This window comes from Dictyostelium discoideum, assembly GCF_000004695.1.
Source record: "Dictyostelium discoideum AX4 chromosome 3 chromosome, whole genome shotgun sequence".
Classification (NCBI taxonomy): Eukaryota; Evosea; class Eumycetozoa; order Dictyosteliales; family Dictyosteliaceae; genus Dictyostelium; species Dictyostelium discoideum.
The window spans coordinates 4,995,522-5,017,001 of NC_007089.4; the positions used below are offsets into that span (position 1 = coordinate 4,995,522).

At 23.4% G+C, this 21,480-nt stretch overlaps 9 protein-coding genes across 9 annotated transcripts in view; 6 read left to right on the forward strand and 3 right to left on the reverse strand.

Moving 5' to 3' along the window:
* The window catches only part of DDB_G0281835 (hypothetical protein), a gene marked incomplete at both ends in the record, with an annotated part of 1,369 nt that extends 30 nt beyond the window's left edge, over positions 1-1,339 (forward strand). Inside the window, 2 exons of the mRNA XM_635357.1 lie at positions 1-88; positions 312-1,339. The exon at positions 1-88 is cut by the window's left edge and continues 30 nt beyond it. Of these exons, the coding sequence (XP_640449.1) occupies positions 1-88; positions 312-1,339 (1,116 nt within the window). The remainder of the gene's footprint in view (positions 89-311) is intronic.
* Positions 1,340-1,419: 80 nt separating this feature from the next.
* DDB_G0281837 (hypothetical protein) lies at positions 1,420-2,038 on the reverse strand (the record flags this gene model as incomplete). The annotated part of the gene is made up of 2 exons (XM_635358.1): positions 1,420-1,581; positions 1,673-2,038. The coding sequence occupies 2 exons, from the start codon at positions 2,036-2,038 to the stop codon at positions 1,420-1,422; spliced, it is 528 nt and encodes a 175-aa protein (XP_640450.1).
* Positions 2,039-2,372: 334 nt separating this feature from the next.
* Positions 2,373-4,981, forward strand: DDB_G0281839 (WD40 repeat-containing protein; the record flags this gene model as incomplete). Its single annotated transcript, XM_635359.1, has 2 exons — positions 2,373-2,975; positions 3,083-4,981. The coding sequence occupies 2 exons, from the start codon at positions 2,373-2,375 to the stop codon at positions 4,979-4,981; spliced, it is 2,502 nt and encodes an 833-aa protein (XP_640451.1).
* Positions 4,982-5,467: 486 nt separating this feature from the next.
* Positions 5,468-8,290, forward strand: ddx24 (DEAD/DEAH box helicase; the record flags this gene model as incomplete). The annotated part of the gene is made up of 1 exon (XM_635360.1): positions 5,468-8,290. One exon carries the CDS (start codon positions 5,468-5,470, stop codon positions 8,288-8,290), a length of 2,823 nt encoding a protein of 940 aa, XP_640452.1.
* Positions 8,291-8,368: 78 nt separating this feature from the next.
* Positions 8,369-9,963, reverse strand: DDB_G0281843 (hypothetical protein; the record flags this gene model as incomplete). Its single annotated transcript, XM_635361.1, has 5 exons — positions 8,369-8,514; positions 8,614-8,739; positions 8,829-8,953; positions 9,035-9,648; positions 9,739-9,963. The coding sequence occupies 5 exons, from the start codon at positions 9,961-9,963 to the stop codon at positions 8,369-8,371; spliced, it is 1,236 nt and encodes a 411-aa protein (XP_640453.1).
* A 1,093-nt stretch (positions 9,964-11,056) lies between these two features.
* DDB_G0281845 (hypothetical protein) lies at positions 11,057-15,410 on the forward strand (the record flags this gene model as incomplete). The annotated part of the gene is made up of 3 exons (XM_635362.1): positions 11,057-11,074; positions 11,314-11,763; positions 11,847-15,410. The coding sequence occupies 3 exons, from the start codon at positions 11,057-11,059 to the stop codon at positions 15,408-15,410; spliced, it is 4,032 nt and encodes a 1,343-aa protein (XP_640454.1).
* Positions 15,411-15,986: 576 nt separating this feature from the next.
* On the forward strand, positions 15,987-16,235 carry DDB_G0281847 (hypothetical protein; the record flags this gene model as incomplete). The annotated part of the gene is made up of 1 exon (XM_635363.1): positions 15,987-16,235. The coding sequence occupies one exon, from the start codon at positions 15,987-15,989 to the stop codon at positions 16,233-16,235; it is 249 nt and encodes an 82-aa protein (XP_640455.1).
* A 392-nt stretch (positions 16,236-16,627) lies between these two features.
* On the forward strand, positions 16,628-18,528 carry cct5 (chaperonin containing TCP1 epsilon subunit; the record flags this gene model as incomplete). The annotated part of the gene is made up of 3 exons (XM_635364.1): positions 16,628-17,404; positions 17,525-17,914; positions 18,079-18,528. 3 exons carry the CDS (start codon positions 16,628-16,630, stop codon positions 18,526-18,528), a joined length of 1,617 nt encoding a protein of 538 aa, XP_640456.1.
* A 179-nt stretch (positions 18,529-18,707) lies between these two features.
* Positions 18,708-21,272, reverse strand: DDB_G0281851 (hypothetical protein; the record flags this gene model as incomplete). The annotated part of the gene is made up of 1 exon (XM_635365.1): positions 18,708-21,272. The coding sequence occupies one exon, from the start codon at positions 21,270-21,272 to the stop codon at positions 18,708-18,710; it is 2,565 nt and encodes an 854-aa protein (XP_640457.1).
* Positions 21,273-21,480: the final 208 nt, after the last annotated feature.

A 21,480-nucleotide genomic window follows, 5' to 3' on the forward strand; every position in this document is an offset into this window, starting at 1 on the left:
AAACTAATTGAATTTTATTTTAGTGACTCAAACCTTAGGAAAGATAAATTTTTATTTAATTTAATCCAAACCAATCAAAATGATGGATGTAAGTATTATTTAAAATTCTAAATTTTTTTTTTTTTTTTTTTTTTTTTCCTATTTATATATAAATATATATATATAAGTACGCCTCCTATTTAAAACTAAAAAAAAAAAAATAAAAAAAAACCAAAACCAAAAAAAAAAAATTGAAAATAAACAGGTTATTTTGAAAATATTAATTCAATATAAATAATTAATAATAATAATAATAATAATAAATATGATAGGGATTGATTTATCAATAATATTAGAATTTCAAAAGATTAAATCTGTTATCAATGAAAATTCATTAACAGAGCAAGAATTGGAACAAGTTTTTAAAGATAGTAAATTATTAATATTAAATCAAGATAAAAATAAAATTAAAAGGATTGAATGGCCAATTAAAGAGTTAACACAATTAGAAATTAAAGAAATTGATGAAAAAACAATTTATATTGAACCAATTACAAATAAAATTTCAACTCCTGATTTAATTAGAAAATTATTATTATTAGAACAAAAAATTGAAAATGATAATAATAATAATAATGAATTAATTCAACATATTTCAATACCAAAATTTTCAGATAAAACATTAAAAGGATTTGCATTTGTAGAATTTTCAAATAAAGATATTGCAAATCAAACTATAAGAAATATTGATTTAAATCCAAGTAAATATGAAAATTTAATTGCATTATCAAAATTTGAATGGTCAGAAAAGAAAAAAAAATTCTCTTATTTAAATAATCCATCCAGATATTTGAAAATTTCAAATATTCCAACAATTATTCAAACTAATTATAAAAATAATAATAATAATAATAATAATAATAATAATAATAATAAAAATGATGGTGGTGATGATGATGATGATGATGATGAGGATGATGATGATGAATTAATAGTAATAGATTCTACAAATGATAAAAGTTGTACTAAAATATTAAAAATGAATAAACCATGTCTTTGGAAGTTTTTTGATGAACAAACTAGTATAACTGTATCATTTTTAGATTATATAAGTGGTTCTGATAAAGCAATTTTAAAGTTTTCATCACAATTAGATATTCAAAATGCAATTGACCAATTTCAATTAGGTGAAATTAAACTTTACAATAATATTTTAAACATCATCCATCTATCCGATTCTGAAATTAATTCATTAAAACAAAGAACTCAATCACATGAAAAATCAAAATTTGGAAATCAAAAAAATAATAATAATAATAATAATAATAATAAAAATTATAATAAAAGAAAGAGGGATTGAAAGATTATTCTATGTTTATATGTACAAAATAATTTTAATATTTATTTTTTAATTATATATATATATATTATTTTTTAAAATTAATCTTCATCATTTGTATTGTCTTTTAAGAAAACAGGACCTTTTTGAATTGGAATATTTCTAAGTTTATGATATTCTTCAAATTTAATTAAACCTGGATTTTCCATGAATTTATCTTTAATCATTGGTTCAACAATTGCTAAAAATCCACTAGTTGCATGCTATTAAATAAATTAAATAAAAAAAAAAAAATAAGAGAATTTAATAAAATTGAAAAAAAAAAAAAAAAAAAAAAAAAAAAAATATAATTACATTTGTTTTTAATAATGATGGATTATTAATTAATTCTTTATTAATTTCTAATAGTTTTCCTTTTATACAACTTCTTAAAAAGTATTCTTTACCATTTGAACATGTTATAACACATAGGATTGTATTTGATTGTAATTTGAAACCACCAGTTTTTCTAACACCTGAAACTTCATTATTAATTGCATTCTCTTTAAATTCAATCTTTGAAATTTCTTGTTGTAAAACTGGATGCGATGGTGCAACACCAATAACTGCCAATTCATTAGTATGTTGATTTACATATTGATCTTCTGTTAAATTTGGGTCTGTTATTGTTGTATCAATAAAATAATATTGTGAATAATATCTTTCAATTAATGTTCTCATTATATTATTTACTATTTATTATTTGTGTATTTGTGATATTCTAAATATATCTTCAAAAAAAAAATAAAAAATAAAAAATAAAAAAATACAATTTTTAATAATAAATCTTTTTTTTTCAGTTTCGATTAATTTTTAATTTTTAATTTTTTTTTATTTTTTATTTTTTATTTTAATTATTTTTTTCATTTTTTAAAAAACCGAATTGAATTTTTTTTTTTTTTTTTTTTTTGTCGTTCGTTTTTTGGTTATTTTTTTTTTATTTTTATCTATTACTTTTTTTTTTATATATTTTTTTTTTTTTTTTATTTAAAAATAACATAGTAATAATAAAAAAATGAATAAAAGTAAAGTAACTAGTAAAAAAGTTGTTGCCGAAACTAAAGTTGTAAATAATAAGAAATCTGAACCAATTGCAGTTTCAGAACCAAAGAAATCAGTTTCAAAACCAACAACAACTGCAACAACCACAGTTTCTAAATCACCAGTTTCAACAATTACCACTCAAATTTTAGGTAAAAGAACTAAAACTCCAGTTGTAAGAGATGAAGAAAATGAAGATGAAAAATTAGATTTCGGAAATATTGATTTAAATAATTATAATAGTGAAGATGATGAAGATTATGAAAGTGAAGAAGATGATGAAGGAGATGATGAAGAAGATGTTGAATCACAAAATGGTAGTATTGTATATTCAGAATCTGAAGAAGAAGAAGAAGGTGGTATTAATAAAGCATTATTAGAAGCAGAGGAATCATTAGTTGAATATCAATCAGAAGATGATAGTGGTTCAATTTCATCAAAATCATCATCATCAACAACAACAACAACAACAACAACTAAAAAAACTAATAATGATGAAGAAGAAGTTGCACCAAATAAACAATGGACAAATGATCCAAATCAATTTTATGATAGTGATGATTCTTCTGAGGATGAAGTAAGTATATAATTTTGTTAATTTTTTAAATTATTTTTTAAAAAAAAAAGTAATAATAATATTAATTAATATTATTATTATTTTTTTTAAAAATTTTTTTTTTTTAGTCATTAGTAAATAGAATTGGTAATATACCACTTGAATGGTATGATGATTATGATCATATTGGTTATGATGTTGATGGTAATAAAATTATGAAAACTGAATCAATGAAAGATTCAATTGATAAATATTTAGATCAACAAGATCCAAACTTTTGGAGAACAGTATATGATAAAGTTAATGATAAGAAAGTTGTACTTTCAGATGATGATATGGCATTATTAAAGAGTATTCAAAATAAACATTTCATACCAGGTTATGATCCATACGCAGATTGGTATGATTCAGGTAACAATCATCCAGATTCAATTCATCCAATGCATAATGCACCAGTACCAAAACGTTCATTCTTTCCAAATGGTACAGATGAAGAGAGAGAGATTCGTCGTTTAACAAAGGCAATTCGTATGGGTTGGATTAAATTGAATAAAAAGGGTAAGAAGGGTGAAAAGGATAAGAAAGATGGTAACTTTGATTTATGGGCTGATGAAGGTGAAGAAAAAGAGAAAACCAAAGGTATCAGACGTATTGCAGCACCAAAACAAAAGCTACCAGGTAATGTTGAATCATTCAATCCACCAGAAGAGTATCTCTTGAATGAGAATGAACTTAAGGCATGGCATTTAATGGATCCAAGAGAACGTCCACACAATTTCATTCCACAAAAGTATCAATCACTTCGTCAATTACCAATCTACAATAAATTGATTAAGGAACGTTTCGAACGTTGTCTTGATCTTTACCTTTGTCCACGTACAACTCGTGTTAAACAATTCACAAAGGATCCAACTAAATTCCTTCCAACACTTCCAAAACCACAAGATCTCCGTCCATTCCCATCCCATGAGGAAATTCAATTCCTTGGTCATAAAGCTCGTGTTAGATCCATTTCAATCTCACCAAATGGTCAATGGTTAGCTAGTGGTTCCGATGATTGCACCATTAAAATTTGGGAAGTTTCAAGTACACGTTGTCTCTACTCTTTAGAGGTTGAATCTGAAGTACAAACCGTCGCTTGGAATCCAAATCCAATCTACAATATCTTGGCCGTTGGTTATAGTAATAAAATCATAATTATCACTCCACCACTTTTCGGTACTCAAACTGAACATTCCCCAGAGACTGAAAAAATTTTAACCAAACCACCAACTGATTCTTCAACTGAACAACAACAAAATAAATCTGTCAATTGGTATCAAGTAACTGGTGCTGATAAAGCAAAACTCCTTGAAAAAGGTGTACGTATTGAAATTCATCATCCATTCACTGTAAAGAATTTAACTTGGCATTATAAGGGTGACTACTTTTCAACCACATCTCCAGAGGAAGGTACTCGTTCAGTTAAAATCCATCATCTCTCTAAAAGAGCAACTCAATCACCATTTAGAAAGAGTAAAACTCCAAATCAAGTCACTCGTTTCCATCCAAATAAACCAATCTTCTTTGTTGCCGATCAAAATATAATTCGTGTCTATGATCTCATGAAACAAGAATTAATCAAAAAGTTAATCACTGGTTGTAGATACATTAGTTCCATCGATATTCATCCACAAGGTGATAATGTCATCATGGGTGGCTATGATAAAAAGGTTTGTTGGTTTGATTTGGATCTTTCTGTACGTCCATACAAAGTTTTAAATTATCATAAAATGGCTGTACGTAAAGTTATCTATCATCCAACTTTACCATTATTCGCCTCTTGTTCAGATGATCTTTCAATTCATGTTTTCCATGGTATGGTTTATGATGATCTCTTACAAAATGCTCTCATCGTTCCACTTAAAATTCTTAAAACTCATGAATCTATTAATGATTTAGGTGTTTTAGATATTGTTTTCCATCCAAAACAACCTTGGATCTTTTCTTCTGGTGCTGATTCAACAATAAGATTATATACTAATTAATAAAAAAAAAAAATAAAAAAAAAAAAAATAAAATAAAAAAAAAATTAAATTAAAAATTGATATTTTTATATTTTCAATATCTGTGGATAATATCTATTCATTTCCATTCAATTTTTATTTTTTTAAATTCTAAGATAAAATATTGTGTCATAATTTGTAGATTCAATCAAAAAAATCAAGTTCTATTTGTGATACTAATTCTCATTAGTTGGATGTGTTATTATTATTATTATTATTATTTTGTTATTTAAATAATTATCTATTTTATAGATACATATTTTTTTTTTTTTTTTTGAAGATATAAATAATTTTTAATGGATTAAATTTTATTTATTTTTATTAATTTTCTTTTTTTTTTATTTTTTTTTTATTCGGTTTTTTTTTTTTTCGTTTTTTCATTTCAATTTTTTTTTTTTAATTTTATTTCTCCTAAATTTTTTTTTTTTTTTTTTTTTTTTAACAAATCCTAAATACCTTTTAATAAAAATGGCAAAAAAGAAATTTGTAGAAAATACAAACTGGAAAAAGATTGACACAGATAATCAATTAATTTTTGAACAAGGTGGTTTTTTAGGTTTGGAAGAAATTGATCCAAATGATTACTTTTTAACTGATAAAAATGTTGATAAAATTGAAAAACAACAAAAACAAAAACAAAAACAAGAACAAGAACAAGAACAAAAACCAACAAACAAATTAACAACAAAATCAACAACAAAATCAACACCAGTACAAAACAAGAATCAAAAACCAGTTGACAAAAAGAGAAAATCAAAAAAAGGTAATGATGATTCAGATAATGAATATAGTGGTTATCAAGATGATAGCGATCAAGATGATGAATACTCTGCAGCTAAAAAGAAACCAAGAATTATAAAACCAACTGAAACAGTTGACATGGGTACTGAATTATTAAATTCTTTTGTTGAAGGTACTGTCCATAATAAAAAGAAACAAAGAAAAGGAATAAAAGTTAAACAAATTATCGATGATAATGATAATGATTTTGAAGATGAAGAGGAAGAAGTTAAACCACAACAAAAATTACAAAAACAAAAACAACAAGAACAAAAGCAAAAACAACCACAAAAACAACCACAACAACCAAATAAAAAAAATAATAAAAAGGAATTACAAAAAGAAGAAGAGGAACAAATGGAGGAGGAGAAGGAGGAAGAAGAAGTACAACAAGAAGAAGAAGAAGAAAAAGAAATTAAAAAACCAATTAAAGAAAAAAAAGTTAAAACTCAAAAACAAATTGAAGCAGCTAAAAAAAATATTAATAAATTAGAAAAGATTAAAAAGAGAAAAGAGATTTCAGAACAAAAAACAATTTCAAAAGAGGAACAAGATCAATTAGATATGTCAGAATGGAATAGTTATAATCTTGATCCATTAATTCTTAAAGGTTTACGTTCATTAGGTTTCTCAAAACCAACAGAAATTCAATCATCTGTTATTCCAGTTGCAGTTTCATCAGGTTATGATGTTATTGGTGCAGCTCAAACTGGTTCGGGTAAAACTTTAGCATTTGGTATTCCAATGGTACAAAGAATTTTACAACATTTAAGAAAACATGGTCAAAATGTTGAAAATAAAGCTAACAAACAACAAAATGATAATGATGACGAAAATGAAGATGTTGAAGAGGAGGAGGAAGAAGAGGAAGAAGAGGGTAGATCAAAAGAATATAGAAAATTATTTTCATTAGTAATTTGTCCAACTAGAGAATTAGCAATTCAAGTTACAAATCATATTAAATCAATTATTTCACATACAAATTTAAAGGTTATTTCAATTGTTGGTGGTATGGCATCACAAAGACAACAAAGAGTTTTATCAAAGAGACCAGAGATTGTTGTTGCGACACCAGGTCGTCTTTGGGAATTAATTACTGAAGGTCATCAACATTTAGTTGAATTGGAAAGTTTATTATGTTTAGGTATTGATGAAGCAGATCGTATGGTTGAACAAGGTCATTTCGCAGAGTTGGAAAGTATTTTAAAGACATTACCAATTCATCGTACAGCAATGTCAAAGAAAGAAAGATTAAAAAAGAAAGAAACCGAAGAAAAGCGTAATAAACGTAGAAAAGTTGATAAATTAAATGACAAGGGTGAAATGATTAAAGGCGATCAAGATGATATGGATGATCAAATTCCAGATGAAGAAATGGAAGAATTAGAACAAGAGGAACAAAACCATCTTACAACTACACACAAAAGACAAACATTTGTTTTCTCTGCAACACTTGTAAACATACCAGGTGATGGTGCACCAACAAGTCAAAAAAAGAAATATAGAAAATTGACACCAATTGAAAATTTAATTGAAAAAGTTCGTTTCCAACGTGACTATAAATTAATTGATGTGACTCAAAAGAGATTGACAGCAAAGAATCTTTTAGAAACTAAAATCTTTTGTAATCTTGAAGAAAAGGATATGTATCTTTATTACTTTGTTGAAAGATATCCAGGTCGTACATTGGTATTTGTAAATTCAATTGATTGTGCACGTCGTTTAATTCCAATTTTCAATATATTAGAGGTACCAGTATTTGCACTCCATGCACAAATGCAACAAAAGCAACGTTTAAAGAATCTTGATCGTTTCCGTACTTTAGATAATGTGGTTTTAATTGCAACCGATGTTGCCGCTCGTGGTTTAGATATTCCATTGGTTCAACATGTAATTCATTATCAAGTACCACGTACAACTCAATTATACATTCATCGTAGTGGTCGTACTGCTCGTTCAGATCAAGATGGTATTTCAGTTGTATTGGTAACTCCAAAAGAACGTCCACTCTATATTAAATTGGATTCTTCAATCGAGCATGATATTGGTAATTTCCCAACCGATATTCGTTATATGGAGGGTGTTAGAGATAGAATTGAATTGGCAAAAGAAATCGATAAATTATCTCATCAATCATTAAAAGATAATAGAGAGAAAAGTTGGTTCAAAAAACAAGCTGAAGAAATGGATATCGAATTGGATGGTGACTTTTTCGGTGAAAACTCTGATGATGAACAATCTGAAGATACTCGTATAGCTGAACAAAAGAAACAATTTAAATTAAAACAATTAAGAGCTCAATTGAAACACTTACTCTCTCGTTCACTTTTACCAAGAGGTGTTTCTCAATCCTATATCACTGCTTCTGCAATTCAAGAATTAGAATCAAAGAGTCAATCTTCCGCTGCAACTGATTTCTCAAATAAAGCTAAAAATGTAATTGGTAAAAAAGCAAAACAACTTGCAATTGAAAATCATTCAAAATTTTTAACAAAAAATAAAAAGAAATAAAATAAAAAAAAAAAAAGAATTACAAATAAATAAATAAATAAAAAAAAATAAAAAAAACAGATTTTATTTATTGTCTTATTATAATAAAATAAATGACAAAATAATTAATGATACAATTATTAACATTTGAATTTTTGAATTTGGTAATTTAAATGAATCACTCTTTAGAACACAATCATCAATGGTAATGGTTTTTGGTAAATATCCAGAATATTTACCATTTGCTTTGGGGGAAAAAAAAAAAAAAAAAAAAAAAAAAAAAAGGGAAATTAGAAAATTTGAAAATAGTTTTGTAAAAAAAAACCATTAAATATAAAACATACCAGTTGTTCCACCATTTGTTGGTATAGATGATTTTAAATAGCATTGGTTTCCAGTAAATGTAAAAGCATAACATAATGGAGTTACTTGACATTTTGCACAACAATCTTGAGGAGTATCAAGTTTAACTAAATATTTTTAATATTAAAAATATTTATTAATATAAATAAAAGGTTAAATTAAAAGGATTTGGTTATAAATAATATAATATAGTTACATGTTCCACCAGTAAGATCATTTCCAGCATAATCAAGATTTGGAATTATGGTACAATTTCCTAAGTTTTTACAACCACAACCAGAAGATCCTGCTTGGCATTCGCATTTTCCATTTTTACAGATACTAATTTATAAATTGAAATTTTGAAAATATTGTTAGTAAAATTTTAAAAAATTATAAAAAAAAATAATATTAATATATTACCTTCTTGAACCACAATCAACTTGATAACATGAAGAATCTTTTGGTGGTTCTGTACAAAATTCACCAGTATAGCCTTCAAGACAAGTACACTTATCACCACCAGCAGATGCAGTGGTTGCATTACATCTACCATAGTAGCCACAATTAACGCCATAACATGGTGTGTAATCAGATTTTACAGAACAAGTTGGACCTCCATAACCTGGTTGACAAAGACATAATCCAGAAACACCATCTGGGGCTCTCATACCACCCATACAGACACCATCATTTAAACATTTAACATTCTTACATGCATTTAAATCCTTTTGGTCAAGACAACTCCATTGAATTAAAAGTGTATTTAGATTTAAAGAACTCCAACCAGCAGTTCCATAATTATCAATCTCTGTTGGGAACCAATAATTTCCAGAACCCCAACAATTTGGTGATGTTGTAGTATTTGGACAACCAGAGCAACAATGAATATTTTTGGTTGATCCATCATCATAAAAGGCTGTTACATTTAAACCGGCAGTAAAAGCATCAATATTTGAAATATCAACAAATAATAAATTATTATAATCGGTAGCACCACCTTCAAATAATGTATACTCATTACCACATTGTCCTTTCTAAATTAAATTTAAAATTTAAAATAATAAAATTAAATTAAAATTGGATTTATTTATAAATTAATTAATTTTTTAAACAATTTTATTTACATTTGTAACTGGAGCTGATCTATCACCAGTACCTTGATCAGGGATAATATAGGTAACATTTCCATTGAATGGAACATCACAACTTGATTTAACAATTGTTGATTCTAAATAATGAAATTGTGATGGACAATTATTTTCAATTACATATTTAAATCTATATGAAAATGATAAATGTACTATTGATAATAATACAAATAATTTTATAATATATTTTTTATTAAGCATTTTTTATTTTCCTTAAAAATAAATTGATAAAAAAAAAAAAAAAAAAAATATATTTATAGTCTCGCAAACCCATTCAAAAATATCTAAATATCCTTCCAAACTTTTTATTTTTTTTTTTATTTTTTAAAAAAAAAATAAAAAAAATAAAAAAAAAAATGAGTGTTTTTCAAATAAAAAATAAATTCAGACTTCCAATGAATTGGATTTAAGATCTCTTTGTTTTATTTTCAAATAAAAGCGTAAAACAAAATCTTTTTAGAATGCATTCCCCAAATTCTTTTTTTTTTTTTATTTTTTTTTTTAATTATTTTTTTATTTTTTTTATTTTAACTTTAATAATATTAAATAACACCTAATCTCTTATTCCAAAATTTTAAAAACTGTTTTTTTTTTTTATTTTAAAATTTGTTTATTTTTTAATTTTTTTTTATTTTATATTTTTTGAAGTTCAATTAAATAATTTTATTGTTTTATTTTATATTTTTTTTATTTTATTTTATTTTATTTTATTTTTTTGAATTTCAATTAAATAATTTTATAATTTTATTTTTTTATTTTTTTTATATTTTTTTTATTTTTTTTCAAGTTCAATTAAATAATTTTATTATTTTTTTCAAAGTTCCCAGGAATAAATAAAATATATTGAATATATCACCGTTAAAAGATTTATCACATGAATTTTTTGATTTTTTTTATTGATTTTTTTTTTTTGTAATTTTTTTTAATTTTTTTTTTATAATTTTTTTTTTTTTTATAATTTTATTTTTTTTTATTTTTTTTTTTTTCAACAACGAAATCATTTAATAATAATAATAATAATAATAATAATAATAATAATAATAATAATAATAATAATAATAATAATAATAATAATAATAATAATAATAATAATAATAATAATAATAATAATAATAATAATAATAATAATAATAATAATAATAATAATAATAATAATAATAATAATAATAACTTTATTTAATCTTAAATGTAAAATAAATAAATAAATAAAAAGAATAAAAAAAAGAATAAAAACAATAATTTAATAATAAAAAAAATAAAAAAATAACAATAAAATAGTTTTTTATTTAAAAAAATGAATTTTTTTGAAAAGGTACCTATAAACCTATTTATTTATTTATTTTAAAAAAATAAAGTTACGTGGGAAATTATTTATTTGTTTACTAATTGAAAGAAAAAAAAAAAAAAAAAAAAAAAAAAAACCGGAATCTTCCACCAGGTGAAAGAGTTGAAAAGAAAACATATACAAATAAATTTTCAGCATATGGTTTAAAAAGAGGTTCATTTTATATTACAAATTTTAGATTTGTTTTCATACCAGAAAAGAAAAAGCAAATTTATAATAATATAGTTTTAGTAAATAGTCTTTTTTCAAGTAATAATAATAATAATAATAATAATAATAATAATAATAATAATAATAATAATAATAATAATAATAATAATAATAATAATAATAATAATAGTAGTAGCAGCAGTGGCAATAATTATAATAATACACCAATTTTTAGTAGTAGAGAGAGTGAATTACTTGAAATTCCATTAGGATCAGTATTAAAATTTGAAAAGTTTCAAACCAAAAAAGATAAAGTTATAGATATCATTTGTAAAGATATAAGACAATATAGATTCTTTTTCACTCTAGATAATGTAAATGTTGAAGAGATTGAATTAAAATTTAATAAATATTACCCAATTTCAATTGAAAAATCATATGCATTTTCAAATAATGAAAAGTTTTCATATGATACAAAAGGATGGTATATTTATGATGCTGAAAAAGTAAATATTATTATTACTATAATAAAAAATAATAATAAATAATAATTTAATTTTACTAATTAATTAATTACAAAAAAAAAAAGGAATATAATAGAATGGGAATTTCAAATTCAATGAAAACATGTCCATGGGCAATAAGTTTAATAAATTTAGATTATGGATTTTGTGAAACTTATCCAAAGATAATGGTTGTACCAAGTGGTTGTAATGATAAGGAGTTATTGAATAAGGTGGCAGCATTTAGAACAAATAAGAGGATACCAACATTGTCTTGGCGTCATAGGAGTAAGAATTCCGTGATTATAAGATCATCACAACCAAAGGTAGGATTACAGAGAACACATAGTAAAGATGACGAGTATTTGATTAATATGTTTAGAATTGCTGCAAATCAAATGAACCCATTGGTAGTGGCAGATGCAAGACCAAAGATGAATGCAGTTGCAAATCAAGCTAAAGGCGCCGGTTATGAGGATATTCAGCGATACGAGAATTGTATTATAGAATTCTTAGGTATTGAGAATATTCACACTATGAAGGAATCATTTAAGAAATTGCGTGAGGCTGTATTTGGAAATTACAATAATATCATCAATAATGTAAATATCAATCAAATGATGAGCATCGATACAAAGCAAAATGGCAATGGCGCTAACAATCACCACCACCATAATCACCACCATGGAGCGAATATAAGCATGGGTGTAGGCGTTGGTGGTATTAATTCAAAGAATAATTCATATCAGGATCATTTCTATACAAATCTTGAGAATAGTAAATGGTTTGATCATATTTTACTATTGATTGAATCATCAACTAGAATTGCGAGATTAATTGAAGATGAGACATCGGTATTGGTGCATTGCAGTGACGGTTGGGATAGGACATCACAGATATCGAGTTTGTCAATGCTATTATTAGATTCATTTTATAGAACTTTTGAAGGCTTCATAATATTGATTGAAAAGGAATGGTTATCATTTGGTCATATGTTTTATCAAAGAACTCATGGTAAACAAATCGAAGAGAGATCACCCATTTTCATTCAATTCATTGAATGTGTTTGGCAAATCACTAATCAATTTCCACACCATTTCGAATTTAATGAAAGATTTTTAATTAAAATTTTAGATGCACTCTATAGTTGTCAATATGGTACTTTTTTATATGATTGTGAAAAAGAAAGATCAAAAGCATTTAATACTCCTTCATTTTGGGCATATGCTGAAACCAATCGTCAATTATTTATTAATCCATTATATGTTTTACCAAAACAACAACAACAACAACAACAACAACAAACTTCCTCATCATCATCGCATTCATCATCAAATAATGTTAATGGTAGTAGTAGTAGTGGTAGCAGTAGTAAAAGTTCATTAAAAAGTTCAACAATATTTCCAATTGCAGATATTAAATTAATTAAATTTTGGGAATCATATTATTGTAGAAGTAATTCAATATTTGGATTCGATAGATTGGATGCATTGACAAGTTGGACAGTACATAACCAAAATACAATAAAATCATTAAGAGAAGAGAATGGAAAATGTGAAAAAGAAAAGAATATCAGTATTCAACGTTGTAATGATACCCTTTTAGAAAATGAGAAATTATTCCTTCAAATCGAACAATTGAATAAAGAAATCTCAATAAAAGATCAAATTTGTGAAAATAGACAAAATGAATTATTATCACTTAGAAAAGAAAAAGATTCTTTACTTCAACTTTTAGAAAATAATAATATATTTTATGATGAACAACAACAACAACAACAACAACAACATGAACATGAACATGAACAACAACAGGTACAACAGGAACAACAGGAACAACAAGATCAGCATGAACAAAAAGAAAAACAACAACAACAACAAGAAGAACAAGAAAAAGAGAAACAGATAAATGAAAGCAATGAAGCTACCAATAAATCTATAGGTAATAATGATAATACAATGATTGTTAAAGAGAAAACAGAGGAACAACAGGTGAATCAAGAAACCAATATCAACCACAACAGCATTAATAGTAGTAATAATGATAATAATAATAATAATGATAATAATAATAGTAATAAAAATAATACTGATAATAATAGTGAAGAAGATGAAGAATTGGAAGAGATCAATCGTAAATTAGAATCAATTGAAATCGATGAAACTACCAATACTGTGTGTAATTATCTTAATGATAATAGTAACAACTCAAGTAATAATTGTAATGATAAAGAAGAACAAGAACAAGATATTAGTGATAACAATATTATTTATAATAATAATAATAATAATAATAATAATAATAATAATAATAATAATAATAATAATAATAATAATAATAATAATAATAATAATAATAATAATAATAATAATAATAATAATAATAATAATAATAATAATAAAGATAAAGAAGCATCAAGTTTATTAGATTATAGTATCAACTCATTACAAAATAGAATTAGTTCATTAGAATTTGAATTGGCGAAAATTAAAGATTTAAATGAAAAGTTATTAACAAATGAGAAATTAAATCATGAAAATATTCAATGGTTAGCTGAACAAGTTAATACTAAAGATCAAACCATTCAAGAAAAGGATGAATTGGTAAAAGAAAGAGATGAAATCATCTTGGATAATGAAAAGAATATTAAAGAAAAAATTAATTATATCATTGAACAAGAGAAATCCTATTATAATCTAAAACAACAAATTGAAGATTTCGTTGAACAATTAAATAATGTTTCAAATATAAATAATAATAATAATAATAATGTAAATAAATCACCTGTAAATAGTAACAATAATAATAGTAATAATAATAATATTAATAGTAATAACTCCATACCACCTGGAAATAATAATAATAATAACAATAATACAAATGCAACCTCATCTCCATCTTCAAATACAATTTCTTCACTCTTTAAGAAAGGAGCTTTCTTTGGTGGACTTAGAGGTACAATAGATGTTCAAGTTTCCTCTTCTTCCCCTACTACTACTAATAATAATAATAATAATAATAATAATAATAATAATAATAATAATAATAATAATAATAATAATAATAATAATAATAATAATAATAATAATGAAAATAATAATAATAATATAAATAATAATAATATTAATAATAATATAAATAATGCTACACCAACATCAATACCATCACCACCACCTAGTAATGGTAACAGTAATAAAACTAAATCGAAATCATCATCTGCAATGGCACTATCAATGACATCAAATAAAAAATTTGAGATAATTGATGACTATGTAGATAATGATAATAATAACAATAATATAACTGGTACAAATAATGGTGGGTCTATTGTAACAGATGGACAACCTAATAGTATTGGCACAACTAATGGTGGTGGTGGTGGTGGTTCAACTCCAACTACACATATCTCAATTAAATGTACTGGCTGCTTTAAAGAGATTGCAAATAATTCACCCTACTATAGAGGTAAAAAAGATAGAATACATTGTGAATTCTGTGAAAAAGATTATCAATCAATAAAACAAAGACATAGAAGATGTACAACTTGTGATAAATCATTGGATAAAAATTCTAAAGTCATCGATGGTAATAGATATTGTTCAGTTTGTATTTACAAAATCATTGAAGGTATTGATGATTTAGGTTTTTAATTAAATATATAATAAAAATAATACATTATTATTATTATTATAAAAAAAAAAAAAAAAAAAAAAAAAAAAAATTAAAAAAAAAAAAAAATAAAGTATCAATAAAAATATTTAAATAAAATAGAAACGATTTCAATTATGGTATTTAATTATTCAATAATTTAACAAAACATATTTTAATTTTATTTTTTTTGTTTTTAACTCTTGTGATGCTTAGATTAGACAATTTCCATAAATAAAATACAACATTGATCAATTTTATTGGAAGAAATTGCAGAGGTTTTTTTTTTATTTTTTATTTTTTAATTTTAATTTTTTTTTAAAATGGACGGACTCAAACTATAAATTATGGTTTATATATAAATAAATTATCATCACAAAACCTAAAAAAATAATGTAATTTCTTTTTTTTTATTTTTTTTTTATTTTTATTTATTTTTTTTATATTTTTTTTTTTTTTTTCATTTTTTTTTTTTTTTTTTTTCATTAATTTTACAACATTTCTATTTTGTGTTCACACAACAATAATTTTTTTTATTTTAATTTCTAAAAAAAACAGTAGTTATATAAAGAATTAATATGTGTATTTTAAAATCAGCACCACCAACAAATATTCAATTAGTTAGAACCTATAGATCTCTTCTTAGAAAAGCGAGCAATGAATTAAAATATACAAATTTCGAATATTTCAGATTAAGATTAAACAATTCATTTAAAGAACCAGTTGAAGATGATTATGAAAAATTTAGAAAATATCAAGTATGTTATATTATTTATTTATTTATTTATTTATTTATTTATTTTGTTTTTTTTTTTTTTAAAAAATAAATTATTAACATATTGTTTTATTTAGGACGCACTTTATTTATTAAATCATGATTTAGGCAAAACATTATAAAAAAATAAAATAAAATAAAATAAATAAAAATAGAAATAAATAAAAATTAAACCTTGTAAATAATCTAAACTAAATGACAAAATCATTAATAATAAATTCATATTAAACCAAAATTTCAGTGATTGGAAACATCGCTTTTTTGGAAAAAAAAAAAAAAAAACAATTTTTTTCAATTTTTTTTAATTTTTTTAATTTTTTTTTTTTTTTTTTTTTTTTTTGAAAATATTCATACCCATTTTTTTTTTTTTTTTTTTTTTTTTTTTTTTAAAAATACTATATTTTCATATATTTATATATATAAATTAAAAATCAACAATAAAAGATGAGTTTAGTATTTGATGAATATGGTAATCCATTTATTGTGATTAGAGATCAACAAGCCAAAGAAAGATTAAGAGGTATCGAGGCACACAGATCACATATTCTTGCAGCAAAGACCATTTCAAATATTATGAAATCATCATTAGGACCAAAAGGTATGGATAAGATGATGGTTAGTCAAGATGGTGAAGTATTAGTTACCAATGATGGTGCAACAATCCTCGAGAATATGCAAGTCGATAATCAAATTGCTAAATTAATGGTTCAATTATCAAAATCTCAAGATGATGAAATTGGTGATGGTACAACTGGTGTTGTCGTTTTAGCAGGTTCATTATTAGAACAAGCCGAACAATTAATTGAAAAAGGTATTCATCCATGTCGTATCTATGAAGGTTATGAAACCGCTTGTAAAATTGCAACTGAACATTTGAAAACCATCTCTGACTCTATCGAATTCAGTAAAGACAATATTGAACCACTCATCAAAACTGCAATGACTTGTTTAGGTTCAAAGATCGTCAATCGTTTCCATCGTCAAATGAGTGAAATCGCTGTTAAAGCCGTCATCTCTGTTGCAGATTTAGAACGTAAAGATGTTAACCTCGAAAATATTAAACTCGAAGGTAAAGAAGGTGGTAAATTAGAAGATACTCAATTGGTTAAAGGCATCATCATCGATAAAGGTATCAGTCATCCACAAATGCCAAAAATTATTAAAGATGCTAAAATTTGTTTATTAACTTGTCCATTTGAACCACCAAAGCCAAAAACAAAAGTAAATTATCATTTTTTCTGAAAAAAAAAAAAAAAAAAAAAAAAAAAAAAAAAAAATTAAAATTTGTTCAATTATTATTATTACTAATACATTCATTATATAATTTTTAATATTTTATAGAATTCAATAGAAATTACAAAAGCAGAAGATTTCAAAGTTTTAGGTGAAATTGAACAAAAATATTTTACAGATATGGTTGAAAAAGTTAAAGCTACAGGTGCAAATTTAGTTATTTGTCAATGGGGTTTCGATGATGAAGCCAATCATTTACTCCTTCAAAATAATTTACCAGCTGTTCGTTGGGTTGGTGGTTTAGATCTCGAAAAAATTGCTATGGCAACTGGTGGTCGTATCGTTGCTAGATTCGAAGATGTTAGCGCCGATAAATTAGGTAGAGCAGGTTTAGTTAGAGAAGTCGGTTTTGGTACAACTCAAGATCGTTACCTTTCAATTGAAGATTGCCCAAATACAAATGCAGTTACAATCTTTGTTAGAGGTGGTAATAAAATGGTAATTTTCAATTTAATAATTTATAATAATAATAATAATAATAATAATAATAATAATAATAATAATAATAATAATAATAATAATAATAATAATAATAATAATGATAATTAATAATTAATTTATAACTAACAAAATAAATAATTTAAATACATAAATATATATAGATTGTTGAAGAAGCTAAAAGAAGTATCCATGATGCATTATGTGTTACTCGTAATTTAATTAGAGATAATAGAGTAATTTATGGTGGTGGTTCATCAGAGATTAGTTGTGGTTTAAAGATTTCAGCAATGGCTGATGATATTGCATCCATTGAACAATATGCCGTTAGAGCTTTTGCTGATGCTTTAGATGCTATTCCATTAGCATTGGCTGAAAATAGTGGTCTTCCATCCATCGAATCTTTATCAACCGTAAAGGCTATGCAAATTAAAGAAAAGAACCCACGTCTTGGTATCGATTGTAATCATAGAGACACCAATGATATGAAGGCTCAACACGTTTTCGATACTCTTCCAGGTAAAACTCAACAATTCCTCTTGGCCAATCAAGTAGTTAAAATGATTTTGAAAATCGATGATATTATTAAAATGGGTCCAGGAGCTGACGAATAAAGCGGATCATTTTATTAAAAAAAAAAAATAAAAAAATAAATAAAAAAAAAAAAAAAAATAAAAAAAAAAATTAAAATACTATTGATATTTATATATATATATATTTTATTCTTTTTACTTTATTTTCTTTGTAATTTCTAAATTATTACAAGAGCAACCAATATAATATGTGAATATATTTAAAAATTATTATTTTGTGGAATATTTATTTTTTTAATTAAATTACCAAAGTTTAAACCAGTTGGAACATGCATTGAAAAATCTATAATGGTATCATAATAATTTAAATTTAAACTATTTAAAAAATAATCTAAAATATTAAAATTACCATATAAAAAAGAAGTACTAATTATTGAAGAAATTAAATTTGGGTCAAAAATTTTTTGAAAAAGATTATTTTGATAGAGTACCATATATTTAATTAAATACAGATTACCGTATTCAGCACAACCAACCATTATAAATTTCAATAGATCTAAATATTTAATTGGATTTATTTTTTCAAATTTAAAATATAATTCTATAATTTTTAAAAGACCATTTAAATTATTTAATCTTGCAATTTCATTTGTAATTTTATTAATTATCCCATTTGATGGTATTGTTGTGATTGTTGAAAAATATTCTCCAAATTTTCCAATGCATTGAAGTGTTTCAAGGTAGACTAAACCATGTTTTTTTGATTCTAATGTATCTACATTTAACCGGATTTCATATAACCATTTACAAATTTTATAAGCTAATAAACCTTCATTGTTTTTAAAAGGGTTTGTAAATACTTTAATACTAAATTCATCATCAGTTTTAAGTAATCTCGATCTAAAAGGTTCATAGAATATTGATGGTGGAAATTCTAATGATAGAGGTAAATTTTTAATTATAAATTTGATTTCGTCCATGTACAAATGTTTATCAAATGATTTATTAATGCAACCTATAATGTCAACATTTGATAAATCAAATACCTCTGGGTTACTAATCATATAACAGAGTGTTTTTAAAATTTTACCATTTAAACAATACCGATTGAAATCTTTAAATTCTCTATTTGTTAAAGATTTCCATATATTTTGTTCCTTTGGAATTAATTGTTGATACCTTTTTATCATATCAATTCTTCCAAATTGAAAACAAGTTGCAATTGAAGTTTTATTAAAAAAAACATTTAATATTGGATTTGACCAACAATAGTTCAACATTTCAATAGATTTTATTGAATAAACTAATTTTATTTGATTTTCAATTGAAGCAGAAACATGATTGTATAATTTATTATTAAATACATATTCCAATAATGATATATCATTAAAATGAATCAATAAACAAATTATTAAAAAATGATCTATAATTTGATTATATTGACCATCTGGCTTTAAAACTTGATCAATAAATGAAAATTGATGTTCTTTATTATCTTTGCAATATTTAAATAATAGATTCATATTTTCTTTTTCTACATATAAATTGAAAATATCATCTACCTCAATTTTTTGATTTTTAAATAAACAATAATCAAGATTACCAAACTTTAATGACTGTTTAATGTACTTGTTTTGATGAATTGGTGCACTATTTAATTTACTTGGTAAACCATTCTTTAAAATTCTTTTATACTTTTCATTTTTTTTTTCTTCTTCATCTTTTTGTTGTTGATTATCATTCTTTTCATTTGAAATTTGATATTTTAAATAGTGAATTAAAATTGGTTTTTGAATTACAAGTTGATATGTTGATAAAATTAATTTTAAATATTTATTTTCAATTATTGTATTTCTTGAATTATGTATTAGTTTTTTTAATCTTGTTTTTAATTTTAATTTATTAAATGGATTATTTGTTTCAATTAATTTTAAATTTTCATTTATTTTCTCTAAATGCTTATTTAAAGTATATGGTACATATTTAATATTATAAAAAAAACTGCATGCATCAATGGTGTTTTGAATTGTAAAATTATTATAAAATGGGTCATCATCAAATAGTTTTTTTGGTATTATAAACTTGTATTTATTTCTTATTCTTTCCTTTTTAATTTGATCATTTTCAAGTAAATAATTTAAAATTTTAAATTTTAAATTTATTTTTTGTGGATATTGTTCAATAAAGTTTAAAATCTCTGTTATTGTATATTTTTCAAAATGGTTTTGATTATTATTATTATTATTATTATAATTATTATTATTGATTATGTTGTTTTCATTTGTTGTTAATGTTGATAAATATTTTAAAATTTTTAATGAAGATTTTGATTTAATATAAGTTGGTAATAAAGCATTTATTAATTGGTTTGTTGTCATACTTTTATTTATATATTCTTTGTCAATAATTAATTTTAATATTAAAATGTTATCACTTTTTATAGCAATTTCTGCAAAATTTAAAAAATTAAAATATTCTTTATACCTATTAAATAATAATTGGTAAAATGATAAAATCAATTCAATTGTTTCTTCATTTGCTTGATCACTATTATTATATTGATGTATTTGTTTATCTTTATTTTTAAAGTTAATTAAAATAAATAATTTTTGAATTGTTTTTGAAAATGTTTCTCTAAATTTATTATTATTATTATGATATGAGAAAATTAATGTTTTTCCATTATGTACCAATTTAATTAATTCTTTAATTTTATTAAATTTTATTAATAAACTAATATGATTATTATCATCTTTAGCATATTCAAATATTTTTTTAAATAAATATTTGTTTCTAAAAACTTTAAAAAATAATTGTTCATTCATTTTTTATCTAACTATAAATTTTAAACTTTAATTCCAATCATTATTTTTATCAAAAAAAAAAAAAAAAAAAAAAAAAAAAAAATATTAAAAAAAAAAAAAAAAAAAAATCTTTTTCTTAAGAAAAAAAAAAGATATTTATTTTTGCAAATGTCTCTTTTTTTTTTTTTTTATGAAATAATAAAATATCAACAAGGATTGTAAGAAGTAT